General features: G+C 33.5%; 2 protein-coding genes across 5 annotated transcripts in view; both read left to right on the forward strand.

The window, feature by feature from the left end:
* LOC135845684 (uncharacterized) overlaps window positions 1-19,835 on the forward strand; it is a 71,149-nt gene that overhangs the window by 27,307 nt on the left and 24,007 nt on the right. Inside the window, exon 3 of one of the 3 annotated variants that reach the window (XM_065364459.1) lies at window positions 6,468-8,583. The exons of 1 other annotated variant lie outside the window; for it this stretch is intronic. In XM_065364459.1, coding sequence (XP_065220531.1) covers window positions 6,468-8,406 — 1,939 coding nt within the window. In that variant the 3' untranslated portion in view covers window positions 8,407-8,583. Of the gene's footprint in view, window positions 1-6,467; window positions 8,590-19,835 lie in introns of those variants that run through there. One more of the 3 variants, XM_065364460.1, reaches the window with a different exon arrangement.
* On the forward strand, window positions 9,920-18,913 carry LOC135845688 (uncharacterized). Of its 2 annotated transcripts, none has more exons than XM_065364464.1 (2): window positions 9,920-10,702; window positions 15,284-18,913. In XM_065364464.1, the coding sequence occupies exon 2, from the start codon at window positions 15,344-15,346 to the stop codon at window positions 17,393-17,395; it is 2,052 nt and encodes a 683-aa protein (XP_065220536.1). In that variant the 5' UTR covers window positions 9,920-10,702; window positions 15,284-15,343; the 3' UTR covers window positions 17,396-18,913. The 2 variants fall into 2 exon arrangements, with proteins under 2 accessions (XP_065220536.1, XP_065220537.1); XM_065364465.1 differs by lacking the exon at window positions 9,920-10,702 and adding an exon at window positions 14,788-15,046.

Genomic DNA, 19,835 nt, shown 5'->3' on the forward strand with positions numbered 1-19,835 from the left:
TTGTTGAAATTTAAAAAGTAGCTAGTTGAAATTAAAAAGTAGATTGTTGAAATTTAAAGTAGCTTATTGATTTTAAAAAATCTACTTGATAAGTTGGAACAACATCCAAGACTGGCTGGATTTGAGGTGCATTGTGTACAGTTGGATCTGCTAACCCATGGTAAAAAAACTTGACGGCTGGATTTGAGGTGCTTTGGGTAGAGTTGAATCTGCAAACCCATGGTAAAAAAACTTGACTGGCTGGATTTGAGCTGTATTGGGTACATTTGAATCTGCTAACCCTTGGTAAAAAACTGACTGAGTGGAGCAACATCCAAGACTGGACAGAGTTGATGTGCATTGTGTACAGTTGGATCTGCTAACCCATGGTAAAAAAAACTTGACAGCTGGATTTGAGCTGTATTGGGTACAGTTGAATCTGCTAACCCATGAGAGGGTTAGCATAACAATTTTCTTAACCCATGAGGACACACAGTCCCACAGATACACAGAGATACCACAACTGAGAGATAGTTTAAAACCAACACAGATAGTTTAAAACCAACGTAGACTTGATAGAAATATACTAATCAGCAGTGTCTGTTGATTAGTATATTTATACTAACCAATGGACCTAGCTATGTTTAAAAAAACCCTACTCTTGATAGGTGGAGCTATTTAGAACCACTTCAAAATATGCAAATGTCATTTTACAATGTATTTTTTAAAATTGAGAAAAAAAGTAACCACTTGGAAGAACTGCTGCTTACATATTCATTAAAAAACATGGTTCAAAAAACAGATGAAAAACCTTCAAAGTGCTCAATGAACTGCAGAATTGGATCTCAGCATCTAGAGTTTGATGGGTCGTTGGATACAAGTATTAGAGTATGGGATGTAAAAATGGGTAGAAAATTTAACTCTACCAACTTTTTTCGTACATCACTACATGCATTACGTTCATGTGTTATGTTGTGTTGTACAATGAAATTACTACAGAAAGAGCTCTAAGCAACTCCAAAAAAGTAGATTGAAATAAGTAATTCTTTTTTAATGTTTTTCAACAAATTAGGTACCTACTTAAACTCTCATCAGTTGGAGTGTGAGATTGATCCAATTGATCCCAATCATTATGAACTGGAATACTTTACAATCCTAAGAATAAACAATAGGGGATTTGCTTAGAAAAAACGACGGAAAGATCAGCCAGAATTGAAAAAGCTGGCTACAATCTGATTGAAATCTGTCACTTGATCAAATTATTAGTTTTTTTAATAATAATTTTAAGCATAGGTACCTATTTGACTCGCTCAGTAACTTTGCACTCTTCATAATCACACACATTATTAATCTATTAATGTAATGTACTATTATTTGTGACATATAATTTAATAACAATTTAAATGATCTTACCGAAAAATCTCAGAAAAATGTTGTGAAGATTGATAAGACCTTAGTTCTGAATTCAATCCTTGTAATAACACTTAGAATTTCACATACACTGTGAATCAACTATAAATTTCGAGTGAAAAGCTTTCAAAGTGCTCACTGAACTACAGAATTATCCAGATGGAAAGTTTATAAGTATACCTTTACAAATTTATATGATTGCTGATGTTTCTCTCATGAAAATGAAGATGCATTGGCTATGAAGCTGGATTTACTCGCCCTTTATCAGTTTTTTTCTTAAAAAAACTAACTCAGCATCTAATGATAAAATGAGTATATTACCAGAAGATACAAATTAGGTACTTGTAGGTAATTTAGAAAAGAATTTAAACATACTCCCAGAAAGAGCTGTAATCAACTTAAAAAGTGTTGAAAAGTAATATAAAAGTATTAGAGTAAGAAAAATTCGATAATGTTACCAGTAAAATTAATTCTTTTCGTTCCATAAAGTGCGTAAGATTTAAATAAGTAATTTTTTAATATTTTTTCTCCTCGATGTGATCAGGGGAGAAGTCTTTAATTTTTTACTTGCCTAGTGAGATCCAATTGGTCCAAATCACTATGAACTAGAACACTTTACAATCCTAACAAACAATTAGAGTGATAACGACCAGTAAAATTCTTCTCGTTCCATAAGGTAATTGAGGTAGGTATATACCTAAATGGTTGAGGGATATAGTCTTGTAATTAGTTTATTTAAAAAAAACTTGTAATTCAAAATATTTAAAAAACCTATTCTTGTAATTTGTTCAATACTTATGTAATTTGTTGTAATAAGTAGGTACCTATTTGTTCAATTAAAATATGTAATTAAAATATTTATGTAGGTACCTATTTGTTCAATTAAAATATTTAAGAAAGTAGGTACCTGTTTCTTTATGTAATTAAAGCAGATATTTTTATAAAATCTAGAAAACCAAGACAGATCCCTAAATGGTTGAGGGATATAGTCTATTCTTGTAATTTGTTCAATACTTATGTAATTTGTTGTAATAAGTAGGTACCTATTTGTTCAATTAAAATATTTAAGAAAGTAGGTACCTGTTTTTTTTATGTAATTAAAATATTAAAAAAAATATGTAGGTACCTATTTGTACAATTAAAATATTTTAAAAAAATATGTAGGTACCTATTTGTTCAGTTAAATGGCAATGGTGTAGGTAATTTATGTAATTTGTAAATAATAGTTGTTTGAAAAAAGCACCTACAATGTTAAATTTTTTGTTTGAAAGAATTTTAAAAAATCTTGTAGGCTATCTAAAATTTTAAAAAAAAGTAGCTAGAATTTTAAAAAATCTTGTAGGCTATCTAAAATTTTAAAAAAAGTAGCTAGAATTTTAAAAAAATCTACAAGTACCTACAATGTTAAATAATTTTTTGTTTGAAAAATGTTTAAAATTTTAAAAAAAGTATCTATAATAAAAAATCTTGTATCTAAAATTTTAAAAAAAGTAGCTAGAATTTTAAAAAATCTTGTATCTAAAATTAAAAAAAAAAAAGAATTTAAAAAAATCTTGTATCTAATTTTTAAAAAAAAGTAGCTAGAATTTTAAAAAATCTACCTGATGTTGGAGCAAGTCTAGTCAAGTAAAAAAAGTGATCAACATCGAAGTGGAAAAAAACTTGGATCAACCTCAAAGTAGAAAAAAACTGATTTTGGCTGGATCAATATCGACGTGGACTGGCTGAATCAACATCATCGAAGTGGAAAAAACTGATTTTGGCTGGATCAATCTCGAATTAGAAAAAAAAACGACTGGCTGGATCAATATCGACGTGGACTGGCTGAATCAACATCATCGAAGTGGAAAAAACTGATTTTGGCTGGATCAATCGAATTAGAAAAAAACGACTGGCTGGATCAATATCGACATGGACTGTATGGATCAACATCAAAGTGGAAAAAACTGACCATCGAAGTAGAAAAAAACGTCTGGAGTTCAGGTGTGTATTGGGTACAGTTGAATTTTTTCTGGGTTATCATATCACCGATTTTACAGTTTAGACACAGAGTCCCACATACACAAGAGTTACTACATATTTAAAATGCTAACCCCTGAGAGGGTTAGCATATCAACCCATGACTACAGTTTTGGACACATAGTCCCACGTACATAAGAGTTACTATGATATTTTAAAAAAAACAACGATAGTTTAAAAAAACACCAACAGGTACTTGATAGAAATATACTAAACAGCAGTGTCTGTTGATTAGTATATTTATACTATCCAATGGACCTAGCTATGTTTAAAAAAACCCTACTCTTAATAGGTGGAGCTATTTTGAAACATTTCAAATATGCAAATGTCATTTTACAATGTATTTTCCAAATATGTAAATGACCATGTATTTTTTTAAAATTGAGAAAAAAAGTAACCAACTACTGCTTACATATTCATTAAAAAAACATGGTTCCTACATTAGTAAAAAAAAGTTGAAAAATCTAATACTTTCAGTTTAAAATTATAAAAAATAAGATGAATATGTAAATTTTAACACTGTCCCATGGTGACTTCTCCTCATACATAGTACAAGCTATCAGGTATCGGAGATAAAAAGTAGTTTCTATGTTGTTATATAAGAGTAAGAGATGCCAAAAGTTTTATACAGGTATATCAAAAAAATTAATAGAAATTCAAAGATAAGGTCTAATTTTTTGAAAAACTACCTTGAAAATATTTTCATTCAGAAAAAAAATCACCAAAGGTGCATGCTTGAAATCTTACTACATATTTTTTAGTACAGCTCAGCTGTGTGAAATAACTGTTAAGATGTTTCATTTTTTTGAGTGGTGGGAGAAAGAAAAAAACCACTTACATAATGTGACGTGACAGGACAAAATCGACCTTCGGACCTAAAAAATTATTTTTCACTTTTTGACAGATTTTTGGTACTTAGACATTCAAAGATCATTTAAAACCACCCAGAAGTCCCTATGATTTGCATAGCTCCATATACATGGTAATCCAGTCAAAAGTGTGCTCATTTTTTTTATTTTTTTTTATTTTTTGATTATTTCAACTTTTAAATGGACCTGGAGGCGAAACAAAGCGTTCTACGAGAAAAATATGTGGAGCAAAGTTGTAGAGAATTAAATTTTCAAAAACCTATAAGAGGTTTATTTTTCTCCAAAATGCATAGGTAGTTTTTCTGTTTTTCTCAAAAAACTAAAACCTGATGATGATTACCATAAAATTTCTGTTTTTTGAGAAAAACAGAAAAACTATGCATTTTGGAGAAAAATAAACCTCTTATAGGTTTTTGAAAATTTAATTCTCTACAACTTTGCTCGATGTATTTTTCTCGTAGAACGCTTTGTTTCGCCTCCAGATCAATTTCAAAATTGAAATGATGAAAAAATAAAAAAAATTGAAAAAATGAGCGCAATCACGGCTGAGCCCCCTGTATCAATGTAAATAACCATTCTACCCAGTGATGTTCACACAAAACAGGCAAGAAACGTTATCCAAGACTATGTTTTGCTCAGTTTAGCCGGAGAACCTAATTAGAACGCAAGTGCTTCAGCTAAACGAGCAGAACTGGACTGAAAACTTTAACCCCCTGTAACTCAAAAACTTATTTTCGGCTCGAAGGTCAATTTTGTCGTGTCGCGTCACATATTATAAACAAGGAAGCAGTCTTAATAAATGATCAATTTGCAACATTGATCATTTGTTATAGACATTCAAGGATTCAAATCCTTGAACAGTGAATTTTTAATGAAAGAAGTTAATATTGCTAGTTTAGAAATACATGATGTTTACCACTATGTGGTGATATATACATAGAAGGGAGTATTCCTACTCCACCCGGAAAGGTCAGGCTGAGATGACCTTGTCTGGATATTTCTTTACAGTAGACACTTAATGACTGTAAAATCTAGTAATTCAATTTTTTATTTAAAGAACAGATAATGGAATTTTACGTACATTTAAAAAATATAGAAAAAACAAAAATTACTTACTTAATATTCAAGTGTCCTTGTAAAATATGCCTATGCTGTAAAAAAATGCAACTCAAAATATTGCAAAAATCCTCAACATTTAGGTTATTGCATAATCAACCAAAGGTAGGTACCTGCATATTTCAACAACAAAATCAACCAAAAAAAGTATAGTACTTACCTACATATTTTTTACCTACCTAAATATTTTTCAACAAAAAAGGTAGTTAACTAAAAAAATCAACCTAAAAAAGTGTGATATTTTTTACCTACCTGAATATCTTTTAACAAAAAAGGTATAGGTAACTATAGAAATCAACCAAAAAAGTATGGTATTTTTTACCTGCCTAAATATTTTTTAACAAAAAAGGTAGGTAAGTAAGTAACTAAAAAATCAACCATGAATATTTCATTGAAAAAACATGGTTCCTACCTTGGCCCAGGGATCTTCATCCGGCTGTTCAGGTTGATCATCAGGTGGATGATATTACTCTTCATAAAATGCTAGTGGTAACACCTGAAAAAACAAAAATTTTTCAAAACCTTATTTTACAACTTATCATAATATTGCATCTGAACATTACCAAAGAGGGATGCAATTTCTAAATAATATTTGCTTATCAAACAAAACTCATCATGTTTGAACTTCTACCCTGATGTGTATCGGCAGCCACCACTGACATTAGGTGGTCTCTACATAAAAAAGGCCATTGGGACATAAAAAAAATCGACCAACATTTTCACACATAATATATTTAAAAAAAGAACTGAAAATGACCAAAAAAAAGCAGGTACCCATAATATTATTTAGAAAATGAAAATCAACCAACATTTTCAAAAAATTTAAAAGCAGGTAATTTAAAAAGTTAAAGAATCCATACCTACTCACTTTTTTTTAAAAAAAAACTTGAAAATATTTTATATGGAAAAAAAGTAACACCAACTTACACTGGGTTTTCCAGATACATTGATAAAATAAAATGTTTGTTCTTCAAATTTGTAAGCAACCAACTTTGTTGTTTTGCTGAAAAACAATTCAAATTCAAGTAGAGAGTAGGTAATCGATTCTTACTGATAGAATCATTTGACTTTCAGGTTTTCAAGAAATTGTGTACGACCCAACTTTCCGAGTATTCTCAAAATGAGTGACCAGCGCGATATGCCCAATGGTTCGTTGGTATTTTACAGTCACGTTGGTGAACTGGCAGATCTGGCTGCTATATCTTCGATGGCTGTTTTGATGAATCATAAAATAACTCAGCTGCGCCGTGGAAACAGAGAAATTGATGTTGACACTCCCGAAATAGATCTTATTCCGCGACTAGCATTACCTTTACCTGAAACAGTCATCAATACCATTCGTGGATTGAGTTATCAGATGAACGTTTCCAGAATGAAATGGTGGACATATCACTGGCAACATGTGTTTTTTTGTGATATGCGGCCAGATGACATGATCGTATTATTGGATCAGTTAGTATGGTTACCGAATGGATCAGTTAGCTTTGAACAAACCGCCAAAAAGTTACTAAGTGGCGGTGTGTTAACCAATGTGCAGAAGTTTCAAATCGCTTGCACGTATTGTTTCCTCGAGGATGTGAATCTCTTGAAAGAGACGTTGTCGCAGAATGAGTTGAATTGTGCTACCAAAGCGTTTCAGGAAAACACTGATCCATTCTTGAATTATTGGTGCTGTAAAATGTGCCGTATGACCGGAGCATTCAATCCAAGGCGCGTTGACCTCTGCGAATTTCTGTTACCAGTTTCCAGAAAATTCTACCATCATTGGCCAGCCATAGAACTGTTTTGGAAACAGATACCTGATGGCGAAGAGCGTCTGCGTAAACTCAAGTTTATCATTGGTATTTCCGATGTCGAACTGACTTGGCGCATTGTCCCCGAGTTAGCGAAGTCGCCTCTGAATTCTGTGATAATTGAGAAATGTTTCGATATTGTGGCAACTTTTGCGGAAAAATACAACTACATCGAATATACCATACTGACCTGGAAGTATTTAGTGGGTTTAATCAATAACGATCAGCTTCTTGGAATTCTCCTGTACGTAACAAACTTACAGAACAGTCGAGATTATGTGAACCATTTACTATGGGAAATGTGGCTGTGTATTTCCGAACGACAGAAACAATGGATAGCTGATGAAGGAAGTCACGATTTCGTGGTTAAATCCATTGAAAATCTGATACTAGAGTCGCCAAATTATCCTTTAATTATTGACATACTTTCACGTTGGAATATCGAACGCAGACGTAATTACTGGGCAGTAAATTGGCATCGTTTGGTTATCGGTCAGATGAATTATAGAAACAGATTCGAAGAGATCATGAAGATGTGCTTAGAGACTGAAGAAAATATCGCTGTTTTCAAACGCACTGTGATGACTGATTTTAGTTCCATCAAAGAGCCTTGTACAACTTTATTGAATTCGAAACGTTTTGAGGAATTGCAAGACTACTTCGATTATTGTACATTGGATCAGGAGGTAATCCGAAATTTGAAACGTCAAATTATTACGACGATATCAAAAAGTGATCTGTTTTGGATCCTTTACAGCTGTTGTGAGATGAGCGGGGAAACTGAATTTGAAAAATATCTTGAAGTCGTGTTCATCGCAGACGAAGCTAAAGTTTTTCTCAACGAATTGCTCGTGAGTAATTTGAACAATATACGCGATTTGCTGCACGAAGGATGTATTAATGAAGTTATTCGGTTCGTTGAAAAATTTCTATCGGGCGAAGAAAATCTCGACAAAGTAAAGCTAGAATTTGTGAAATTCTCTCGCAACTTGATTAACGATGCGAGAGTGAAGATTAATGTATCTGATTGGCTTGATTTATTGGCGTGGTGTCTCGATGGCAACAGAAGTCTGATGGAACGATTCAAAATTTTGTTACAGTCTGCCGAGGTGTCTGATGATGTGGAGATGGAGAATCCTGATGAACATCAGGATCATATTTGTAATTCTATTTATGAATCTTTTTGTAATTTGTATTTAGACGATGAGTGTAAGATTTGATTTTTGAGGAAAAAATCTTGATAATTAACTACAATAAGTATGCATAAATGTTCATTACATATTTCTGTTTTTCACAAATTCGTTTTCTTCATCGGGTCTTCCTTTACTGTGGGATGGCGGATGAGGAGGATCCGTGGCGGAGGTTCTCTTTCTCATCATCCGAAGGTCGTTGAAAATAAGGTAGGTCCTAGGTAGTAGGTACGTATCGAATTTGAGCTTTGAAAAACAATTTGATGAATTTTTTTTGTACAAATATTATTTAGCCCAAATTGATTTTTTGAAATCCAACAAAAATCGAAAAAGGCACTTGATCGAGCCCCTAAAATCTTGGCTGGTGATTTATTTTTGTTTGTTCTTTAGCCTTGTACGGCTCAAAAAATGTTGAGCCAGCGGAATACTTCTCTTGTGCCTAAGTCTGAACTCATTTCGTCAATTTGGTGGCATTTCCACTCTTTCATACTCGTATATTTTATTTCTGCGCGTGATAAGGTACCTACTACATTATCATTGTGTTCGTGCTGTAAAAGGTGTAATTAATTGATTAACTCGGACTTACTTTAATTAAAATTTATTGAAAAGAGGGTGGGGGAGAATCTTCTAGAAGCACTATCAATGATATCCGAAGGGGGTGTTTTTCAATATTTCCAAGAAAAAAAAAATGTGAAAATGATCCACTCTTGAGCACATTTTTTTCGAATTAAGTATTTTCATGGTCCTTGATCATTATTATCACAACGACCATCGTCATGGAGTTCTGGACAGAATTTTCCATTCATGGCCGCAAAGTACCACTCTTTACCTATCGTGGTTCTTGAGATGCACGGTAGAAGGTTGTTCAACAGAACCGAAAGCCGAAAATTGTCATACGACTTATGTGCATATCTTAGCCCCTTTTGAATATCACTTTAGGCAACCATACATACTACCACTCGAGATGAGTAGCCTACTTACTGGTTTGATGGTGGGTCATTCTTCACAGTTCATCTCGTAAATCGTGGATTTGATTCCGGATGAATTTATAATTTTAAAATTGTAAAAATTCGTACATTTGGAAGCACTCCCAAAAATGAACAAAATTACAATATTTCTTATGTCTTTTTTGCAACTTTATAGTCGAAGTAAGTAGCTAGTTTTGAAAAAATATTGCAATTTACAAAATTATGAGATGAATGGAGGGGTTTGTCTAATATGGAACTTCGGTTATAACAACTTTTTACCACGACCGAAATTCAAAAAGCCATTAAAGCTCAGGCAAAGTTGATGAAAAAATTGTCAACTCAGAATGACACCTCGTATGTACTGACGTAAGCTTTCGATAACGTATCATTAATGAGTGCACTAATATTGAATTATTGAATGTATCGATAACATATCGCTTCGCTTTTACAGCACTGCATTAGTATTTGTTTATCATTTGATGAAAAATTCTGTACCATACTTAATTATTGATAAAATGAACTTGATACTACCTAATACTCACGTTCGACCTGTGAACGTTAAGAAGGAAATTATATTTCTTTGCTTACCAGCTTACCCTTGTTCATGTATCCTGTTCCAGGTATAATACCTTCCATCTATACCTATCGTAAATGAGCAACTGCAGCGATAGGTCAGGTAAACTGGTAAAAAGAAAAAAGATACTAATGTTCATCTAACTTTTTAATCTAATTAGAAGAATGGTCACCGCGTGTTAAGTAATTTAAGCGTTTCGTCGCAACGTTAATTTACATTTCGTCTCTAATTGTGTTGTTTAATGAGTTTACAATATACGCATACCCTACCTATACGTAATGTGTACAGTACCTAACTTCACCTACGTGCCTAATACCTGTGCATAGGTAGGTAAGGTACTCATATCTAATCGTTCTGTTTTTTCTACATATTTCATTTCACTGGAAGTGTTCCAACATTTGGTTTGTGTTTTAGTTTCATTTTTGTAGCCCATCTGTTAAAAATACCCAAGCTGCGTGCATTTCCTCTAGAGTGTTGGTGTTACCCAGCGTATCCGCATGTGGGTTCATTTATGAACTTCGAACCCGTGTTATCAGTCATGTTTTTCTACCTCTCTGGCTCGTTTGAATAAATGAGTCTTTTATCAATAACTGTTTGGCTTGTTTCTAGTTTCATTTTTTTCCAATTTTGTTTACAAAATTCTCAGATGCGTGAATATTTTACTCATTCGTGTTCGTACTGTACGTACAGTAGTTACTCGAACGTGCGGTGAGCATTAATTTCATGATTAGTTAATGTGATTTTTAAAGTTCTATACTCGTACTTATTCGTATCAAGCTTGCTGGTGAGTTTTTTACGTACTTGGTTTATGTTGTATGATAATTTATAGATACCTATTTTTTTAAATCGCGTGAGCTTGATTATGTTTTGACCTACCTACTTTTTCTTTTCATCGAAATGGCTGGTTGTGCACAGAGTATTTTTCGGGTGGGGGGGGGGCGAGGGATCAGAAACAGGCTATTTTTATGAAAAATCTCTGTAGGTATATGTACGTGATTATAGTATAGCTTCAAGTGAAGTATAAATTTGGCAGTGAAATCGTTTTGACTTGAATATTTCGTTCTCATCACTTTTTAATTAAGTTGACAATTTCATAAAATCGAACAGAAAAAGTTGTAGGCTGATTTATAGGTCGAAAAGTGCCAGAAAAGGGTTGAAAGTTTATTTTTCTGACCTGGAAGAGAAGGTAGACATTAGGATTGGATAGTCGAAATTTGCAAGCTATTGTGTAGTACATTAAGTAGGGTGAAACTGCTTTTTCATTATACAATATACTTACATGCTACGAAAGTATAAGTTTTCCGCCCTGTGTGCATGCTACGAAAATGCTCTATGTTTACCCGGACCGAAAATGAAATGAAATCGAGGAAAATTGCAGAAAATTAAATTTCCAATCGACATAATGTCTTTAGTTTTTTTCTAGGTGGCTCAGTTTTCGATGTACATATTTGCAAAAGAAAACATAATTCTGTTTTTAAAAAATGAACTATGCAAAAAAGATTTAACCAAAAACGGACGTAAAACTTATTTTCGTAGCATGAATAATGAAAAATATCTTACAATGCAAGAAGCGACGTGAAGAATGTTTGGTCTCGTGCTTTAACTCCCCTCGCCTTCGGCTTGGCGAGTCAAATTGCACTCGACCAAACATACTTCACTTTCGCTCCTTGTATTGTAATATACTAATAGTAAGTATTTCGTAGCATGGATAAAGAAAAATATCTTACAATGCAAGAAGCGACGTGAAGAATGTTTGGTCTCGTGCTTTAACTCCCCTCGCCTTCGGCGCGGCGAGTCAAATCGCACTCGACCAAACATACTTCACTTTCGCTCCTTGTATTGTAATATACTACTGACTCGGATTTTGGTTTTTACTTTTTGTGCCATTGCTCGTTTAATACCGCCGAATGATGACTTTTAGCGCATAAGCGTGTAGTTTTTCATCCTGTTTAAGGGGGGGGGGTGATCCCCCAACACAATTTTTAGGGATTTTGTGCTATCTTCGACCGTTTTTAAGTTGATTGATGAAATTCGGTTTAAAAGTGCAGATACTTGACCCTGAAATTTTTAAAAAAATTGTTGAACCCAATGGAGACCTCAAAATATACTTTGAAAAGTTTAAAGCAATGTACATATTTGTATAGAACAGAGTCCAAAATCTGGAAAAAGCCCAAAACATTTTTTGGGGGATTTTTCAGTCTATTTTCTACCTTTGGTAATTTTTTCAGAATTTTTCGAGTGGTAGCCGCTGCTCTGTGGCCACAAAACAATTTGGAAACGTGTTTTTCCACCTAAAGTGGTCAATTTTGTCCGGAAAATTTTTTCTCACAGTATGTCATCAAAGATGCTGAACTACTCCATCAATTTGAGTTTGAACCAAATTCGTTAAGTTTTCTTCAAAATTTATATATAGGTATTTGATACCTATTTGAAAAATTAGATTTCGCCATTTTGGGAACTCCTGACATCCCTCTCAGGTCACCTACATATGCAAAAATTCATGTCCACACTAATATCAATTCAAAATATGTACTCGTAGATCATATATTTCAATTGTAGCAAAATTGGAATTTTTCGATTTTATTGGTAGACTCATTTTCATCAGATGTGATTGAAAAATTGTGTTCATTTTGAGCTGAAAAATGAAAAAAAAAATAGAATTTTTCCTTAATTTTTGATTCTTCTTTACATTGATTCAAAGTTTTCAAAAAGGATTTAGAAGTACCTACATAGTTGTTAGGGTCCAAAAAATGTTTAAAATTAGTATCTTCACCTTCACATCAATTGAAACAGACAGGCAGCGCAGAATTCCTGAAAATCGTGTTTTGGGGAGTGGTTCCACCCGCTGAGTGCGGATTGAAAACCGCTTATGCCCTCAAAAATCATCATTCGGAGTACAATAAGCGAGAAATCGTACGAAAACTGGAATCTGAGTCAGAGGCAGTTTCACCGCATTCATTGTATTACAACCTTTCGACCTTTCAGATTGATTGAAGTGGAGGCTGAAGGTCGAAAATCTGAAATTTGAATATAAATGCATTAGTCATTGAGATCATTTGGGTTATTATTATTGTGGCCTTCAAAATGAATTGATCCTCTCCACTCCAAAGGTCAAATCTAGGTTCTAACTCCATTCATTATGGTTTTACTTTATTGAACACATTAAAAAAGGCACCTGATTGTGAAATGTTAAAGCTCAATTCTCTAGGAGATTGAGATTACAAAAATATCTTGGGTACTCAAATGAGGGTCATTCCACGTCAATTGAACCAAGAAGTGGTAGGTGGGTTCGGCGATTTTTTTGAAATTTTTCCTGTGGAAAGACCTTCCGAAGGGATGACCAATGGCGCAAATCGCAGCCCTCTAGCCCATTTTTAACGGCAGCCAGGGGGTGTCAAAGTTTTCAGTGAACCTAAAATATCATCCATTTCCGCAGTGGATTGCTCGATAACCGCGATACCTACCAAAATGGAACTTTTTCCCATAGTTAGAGGTTTTGAAAGGCTTTTTGGTGATATCATAAAAATCAGTGTTGCCACTTTTTTTCGTACAAAAAATTAGCTCAAAAAGTTTCAAAACGTAGGTTTCATATCGTTCCGACTCTCAAAAATTCTGAAAAAGATATGTGACCCGCTCTGACAAAACCGACCATTTCGACAAAATTTCAAAAAATGTTTTTTTCTCAAAAGTCTGATCTTTCAACCCTTAAAACTCATTTTAAACATCATTATTTTGGACACTTTTTTTTGTCGAAACGGTCGGTTTTGTCAGAGCGGGTCACATATATTGTAGACAACTGTTCATGCTGAACAACATATTAAAAAATTGGGATGGTAACTTGTAACAAAGTCGATTTTAAAAAATTTAAATTTTGCGAAAAAATGTGATTTTTTGATTTAAAACATGAAAAAAAGTTTTGATTGGTAAAGTTGACCTATTTGACCCCTATTTTTACGTATCTGTTGAAAAAGTTGAGAAAACCCCTTTCACTCAATAAAATGAAGTCATCACAAAAAAATCAAAATTCGAAAAAATTCAATTTTCAATTTCAAACATCAAAAAAAGTTAAAATTTATTTAGTTGTCTTATTTTGACCACTTTCTGACGTATTTCATGAAAAAGTTGATAAAAATCTCACTTACAGCAAAAAAAATGAAATTTGTTTTTTTTTTGAATTTTTTTGTGTTGAGTTAATTTTACCGAGTGAGGGGGTTTTTTCAACTTTTTCAACAGATACGTAAAAATAGGGGTCAAATAGGTCAACTTTACCAATCAAAACTTTTTTTCATGTTTTAAATCGAAAAATCGCATTTTTTCGCAAAGTTTAAATTTTTTAAAATCGACTTTGTTACAAGTTACCATCCCAATTTTTTAATATGTTGTTCAGCATGAACAGGTGTCCATAATATATTTTTTTCAGAATTTTTGAGAGTCGGAACGATATGAAACCTACGTTTTGAAACTTTTTGAGCTAATTTTTTGTACGAAAAAAAGTGGCAACACTGATTTTTATGATATCACCAAAAAGCCTTTCAAAACCTCTAACTATGGGAAAACGTTCCATTTTGGTAGGTATCGCGGTTATCGAGCAATCCACTGCTGAAATGGATGATATTTCAGGTTCACTAAAAACTTTGACACCCCCTGGCTGCCGTTAAAAATGGGCTAGAGGGCTGCGATTTGCGCCATTGGTCATCCCTTCGGAAGGTCTTTCCACAGGAAAAATTTCAAAAAAATCGCCGAACCCACCTACCACTTCTTGGTCCAATTGACGTGGAATGACCCATGAGTCCTATCGCATTCATTTAATGCATCTAAGATTTGAATATTTTTTTGTAAATTGGAAAAAAATAGCGAAAGAGTGGCCGAGAGGTTCCGTGAAAATATTTTCCATATGAGAAATACTTGGTTCTTAACTTCAATTTTTTGGTCATATTATAAAATTGGCTAAAATCGGTGACATTTGAAAAAAAAAATTTCTAGGGGAAACTTTGTTAAATTCTAGGAATTTGATTTCCACTTCCTCTCATCAATCACAATAAGAATCGAAATCCAAAACTGAGTATTCTGTTGATCCATACGAATCGTTTGGCAGAGATCATGCTCAAGAGTTTCAGGAAGATTAGAGGTAAAATACCTACTTTTAAATGAATGATGAGGACGAGGCACTTTTTTAAAAAATGCAGTAGTGTACTTATAAGGACAACAACCAGGAAATATTATTATTCAAAAAAGGGCCTACTAGTACAATTTTTTTTAAAGTATTGATCTATTTATATCATAATGCTACGAAACAATAAACTTGTGGTAGCTTGGTTGACAAAAGGAGTTTATCAAGTGGTAATTATAATTGCTTTATTTTCAGGAAACCCGATGTGCTGAACTTGAAATTTATTCTTTCACCGGGCTTTTATCATCTACCATCATGTTCTCGATGGAAAAAACCGCTACAGATTTGATCAAAACTCCCATCTTCATCTCATCTCCGCGTAACCTACAAGAGATAGCCTGTTCTCAATGTGCATTGAACTGTTGGCGTATCAGCTACTCCCTTAATTACGATCAGTATCCTGATGAAACAGCCGGGGTTAATTGGTTTACATCTTTTAAATGCGTTTCTACCGATGGTTATCAGAAATTGCCGAAAGCTATCGAAAAATTTATCGATAGTCGTACAGAACGAATGGGACAAATGTTATACGTCTGGGCGCAGAAGTCATTCGGCGATAGTTGTCGTGCCATGATATTAAATTGTTTTGACAATATTATCCTCAATGCAAGCGGTGACATCAACTATAAACTAACAGCGAAAAATTTACTGACCAGCGACGTATTGAATGCGGTGGAGAAGTACAGGATCGCTTGTTGGTGGAGTTTCGAAGAAGATGTGGAACGTTTGTGGTCCTCAGTAAAGGACGATGAAACGATCCAGGGATGTAGTTTCGATGAATTGCCCACTATGTACTATTGGAATTGTCGAATGAAAAACGAACTCCACAAGATACCTGGCGATAAAAGATATTCGGCCGAATCACGTATGCTATCCTCACATTTATGCGATTGGTCGGAAACTGAATATTTTTGGAATAAGTTAAGCTCGCGGGAACAACTTTCCAAAATAACAGATACAAGAGCGGGAGTAGGCTATATTAATCAAAATGTGCTCCCAACGCTGGATTTTGGACAACTGAGCTATATTTTGAGTAATTTACCAGTCGCTGTGGTGGAAAACTTGGCAATCGAAGGAGAAAATACTCGTTTTGCTGAGCAAGCTTGGAATTGCGTAGCAAATATAATCAACGGAGACCAGTTCTACGAATTGTTGTACGATTTACATAGGTTTGCATTCAGTGGAGAGTGTTCCGAAGTCAACCACGTGGCTGTTTTCCTTTATGAAATTTGGGCCAGTGCTTCGGATAATTTACAGAAATGTATTTTAGACTGTCCGAGATGTATCGAAGCATTTTTTGATGACTTGGAGGAAGGTCAGCTTATCCAATCCTATGGTTACGATATAAGCTTTCTTGTGGCTGTTTTCAACGGAGCAAAGTTCCAATTGAGGATAGAATTATGGCGAAGGAACTGGCATAAATTAATTGTGCTCGCGAGACCGTCGGATTTACGTAAATTCATGGAATTGAGCTTTGAAAACGAAGCCAGCTTGGTTAAATTCAAAGAAACCGAAATGATTGACTACTCGAATCTAAACTACGAGTTTGATTCGTTCATTAAGCGAGGATTATGCAGCGAGCTGGTAGACTATTTGGAATTTTGTTCTTCAGATAAGGAACGTGTAAGGCATCTGAGAATGCAAATCGTTGATTCGAACATACATTACACTTCTTATTACTTCGATCCCGATATGGTTTCAAAATTTAACAATTTTATCGACGATACTTTTGAATGTCCGAGTTTAGCTAGTCGATACAAAGAGCGTTTTGTTCTGGAAAACATCGACGAATGGTATGAAATGGTGGATAGCGGTTGGCTAATCAATGTTAAAAACGCAATCCAATGTTTATTACCTGAAGGTATACTTTTGAGCCATATTAAACGAGCGTTGTACGAACATTGGCAGTATAATTTGAGGGTTGGTACAATTGCTACTTTCTATATAAGGCATTGGCACGAATTTTCAAATTGGTGTGCTCCTAGTGAGGAAGTGGTGTTAGAGTCGAAATATTCCTTCAATCTGGATTATCTGTTGGGAGTTTTGTTGCCCAAATGTATTCGTGAAGAGTGGGTCTTACCACCATATTTTTCTCGTCTTGATAGGTTTCTGAGGTGGTATTTTGTTAGCGAAGAAGCTACGAACGAGTTCAAGCTGCAAAGGATTAATAATTACGAGCAAGTTCCTGTTATTAAAAAGATATTAGAAAAAGGAATCGATCGAGATATCAGTAGAATGTTGAATTGGTTTTTCAATTTCGATGCTGATAAAGTAGGAGAATTTCGTTTGAAACTTACCAAAAGTTGACTGCATTTAATGTTAAGTAGGTATTATTTTTTGTAGACAACGTTTTTAGCGGCTGTGGTTTATTTTTCGACGTTTTACGAATTTTTTATTTTTTTTATTTTTGGACTTATGAGAAACTTTTAGGGAACTTTTGATCCGTAATGTTTCATATAATTTTCGAGACAATCCTTCATATCTAATATCGACTTGAGTTATATTTTCGTCCAATATTTTGACCAGTCAAAAATTCAAAAAATTCATGTAACATCAAGAAGCAAAAAATTTGACTTTTTTGATTTTTAGATGCTTGAGTGTAACATTCCAGAATGTTCCTTTGTGGGAAGGTGAATTTTACAATTGTTGAAATCTTTATACTCTTTGATCAAAATTGATGAGAAAATGACTTTCTGGCTCATTAGATATGCGAAAATTTCATGAGGAAGGTGCTAAATGATTTTTTGACCACTTCTCTCTTCGCTCGAGACTCGAAAGAAATAAAAATTTACGAAATATCGATAGGTAGTTGATGCTTGCTAAAAAAAAAAAAAACTATGGGTGATTTGATGTGTTTTGCCATTTCTTTGCATTTTCTTCTTCACTGAACGACGACTCAGAAAATATACTATTTTTGGTAGGTGGGTACCATTCAATTGGAATTTTTTTTGTCATTAACTATTACATTTTTTGAATAACACCTGCTCCATATTACCCTCTAATCGCCTATCAAGACTAAAATCTGAATTTTTTCTCGTGCTAGAGCTCTCGGAAGAATTGAAGTAGGTTGTTAAACATTCCTAAAGACGATTTAAATGAGCCAGAAAATCACTCCAACTAATTCAGATAGTTTTGAAAATTTTCCATTTGGGAAATCTACTCGTTAGATAATTTGAAAATTTAGTTGAAAGAGGTAAAGGTTTCATGCTCTAACCAAAAAGTTGAATTTTTTGCATTTTCAATTTTTGAAGCTCGATTTAGGGCCTTTGTGTGTTTCTCTGGTGATCAGTGATCTCAATAGTACATTTTTTTATATCTACCGGATGTGGATAGTTACTATGGTTAGCTCAGGTGTGGTGGTTGAGAAAGAAATCTGCTTTTTCCTGCCTCTCGTAGTATTTTTATGCGGGTTGTTTTCTTCGCCATCGAATTTTTTCTAAGTAGTTAATTCTTCGTTAACGTGGATCGTTTTTAAGAAAATTTTCTTTGAATTTCGTAAACATTCTTAGGTTTATGTGTAACTTGAAGATTTTAGTCTTCTTAATTATTTCTATATTTTAGTTATTAAATGTGATTTATGATAATATTGAATTGTGAAGTTGCGAAAAAAAAGTATAATTAGTAAAATGATGATTAATTATGTCACCTAAACTATTCGCATATAATATTTTGTATCCCGACTACCCTGGTAGGTAGAACAATTTTTAGGAAGAATAATGTTATTCGTTTTAAATTTTACTCGTAAATACCTATGTATTCATTTTTTTAAAAATCGAAGCTACATAATGTACATTTTTGTGTCTTGAAATACAATTATCAGAGGTATTTAGACGTACATTTTTGTCAAGTTTACCTAATTAAATTTCCTCATAAAAATAGAATTCGTATATGTACCTACCTATGCTATGAAAAGAATGAATTTAGGGAAGGTATAAAAATTTTTAAAAAAACTTGAAACGCACACAAAATGAAATACATAAATAACTGAAGTACCTTGCTACAAGTATTTACCAAGAAACGACTGAGTTTTGAAAACATCGAGCACGATATTTTGAACACAAATTGTATCAGGAGTATTTGAGAGCAAATCTTTTCAGTCTTTCGTGATCAGTGATCTAGAAAATTACTAAATGATACGAGTAAGTATAATAATCCAGATTCCAGCAACAAAATCTAATAATAATTATATCGATGAACACCACTGTTTTATACATAGCAATGTGTTCTTCAGTTTTTCGTTGAAAAATGAATTACATAATCAAATGCAAATCACCTCATTAGTATCAAATTACGTGCTACATAATAAAGAAGAAACCCATTACCTATCAAACTACCATTCATTGAATTTGTTGAGTCGTCGATTCCGCTATAGAAATTTGTCCTTAAAATAATGAAACAATTTTCATACATCCGTTAGTTAATGGCAGACTTCCACGAATATTTTATCAGACCAATAACAATGTACCTAACCTACCTAGGTACCTAGTTCATGTTAAACGTTGCAAATAGAAATATGAAATGCAGCTGCTTCACAAGTACGAGTAATAAACTGCCATATTTATTCACAATTTCACATCGACCGTATGTCTGACATTTTCCTTTGGTTATGGGAACTTGTTTTATTTAGATGGTAACCCTCGATAATTTTTCACAATAAAATCTCAGCCAGGCAGGAGTATTTTTTAATGAAATTTTCAAACTAATTCGCCAACTACTCTTGAGAATAATGTAGTTTGAAAAATTCAAC

This window comes from Planococcus citri, chromosome 4 (genome assembly GCF_950023065.1).
Source record: "Planococcus citri chromosome 4, ihPlaCitr1.1, whole genome shotgun sequence".
NCBI lineage: Eukaryota > Metazoa > Arthropoda > Insecta > Hemiptera > Pseudococcidae > Planococcus > Planococcus citri.

Bases quoted from the DNA above. Each gene is read 5' to 3' on its own strand.
- LOC135845688 (XM_065364464.1), top strand. From the start codon at position 15,344: ATGTTCTCGATGGAAAAAACCGCTACAGATTTGATCAAAACTCCCATC.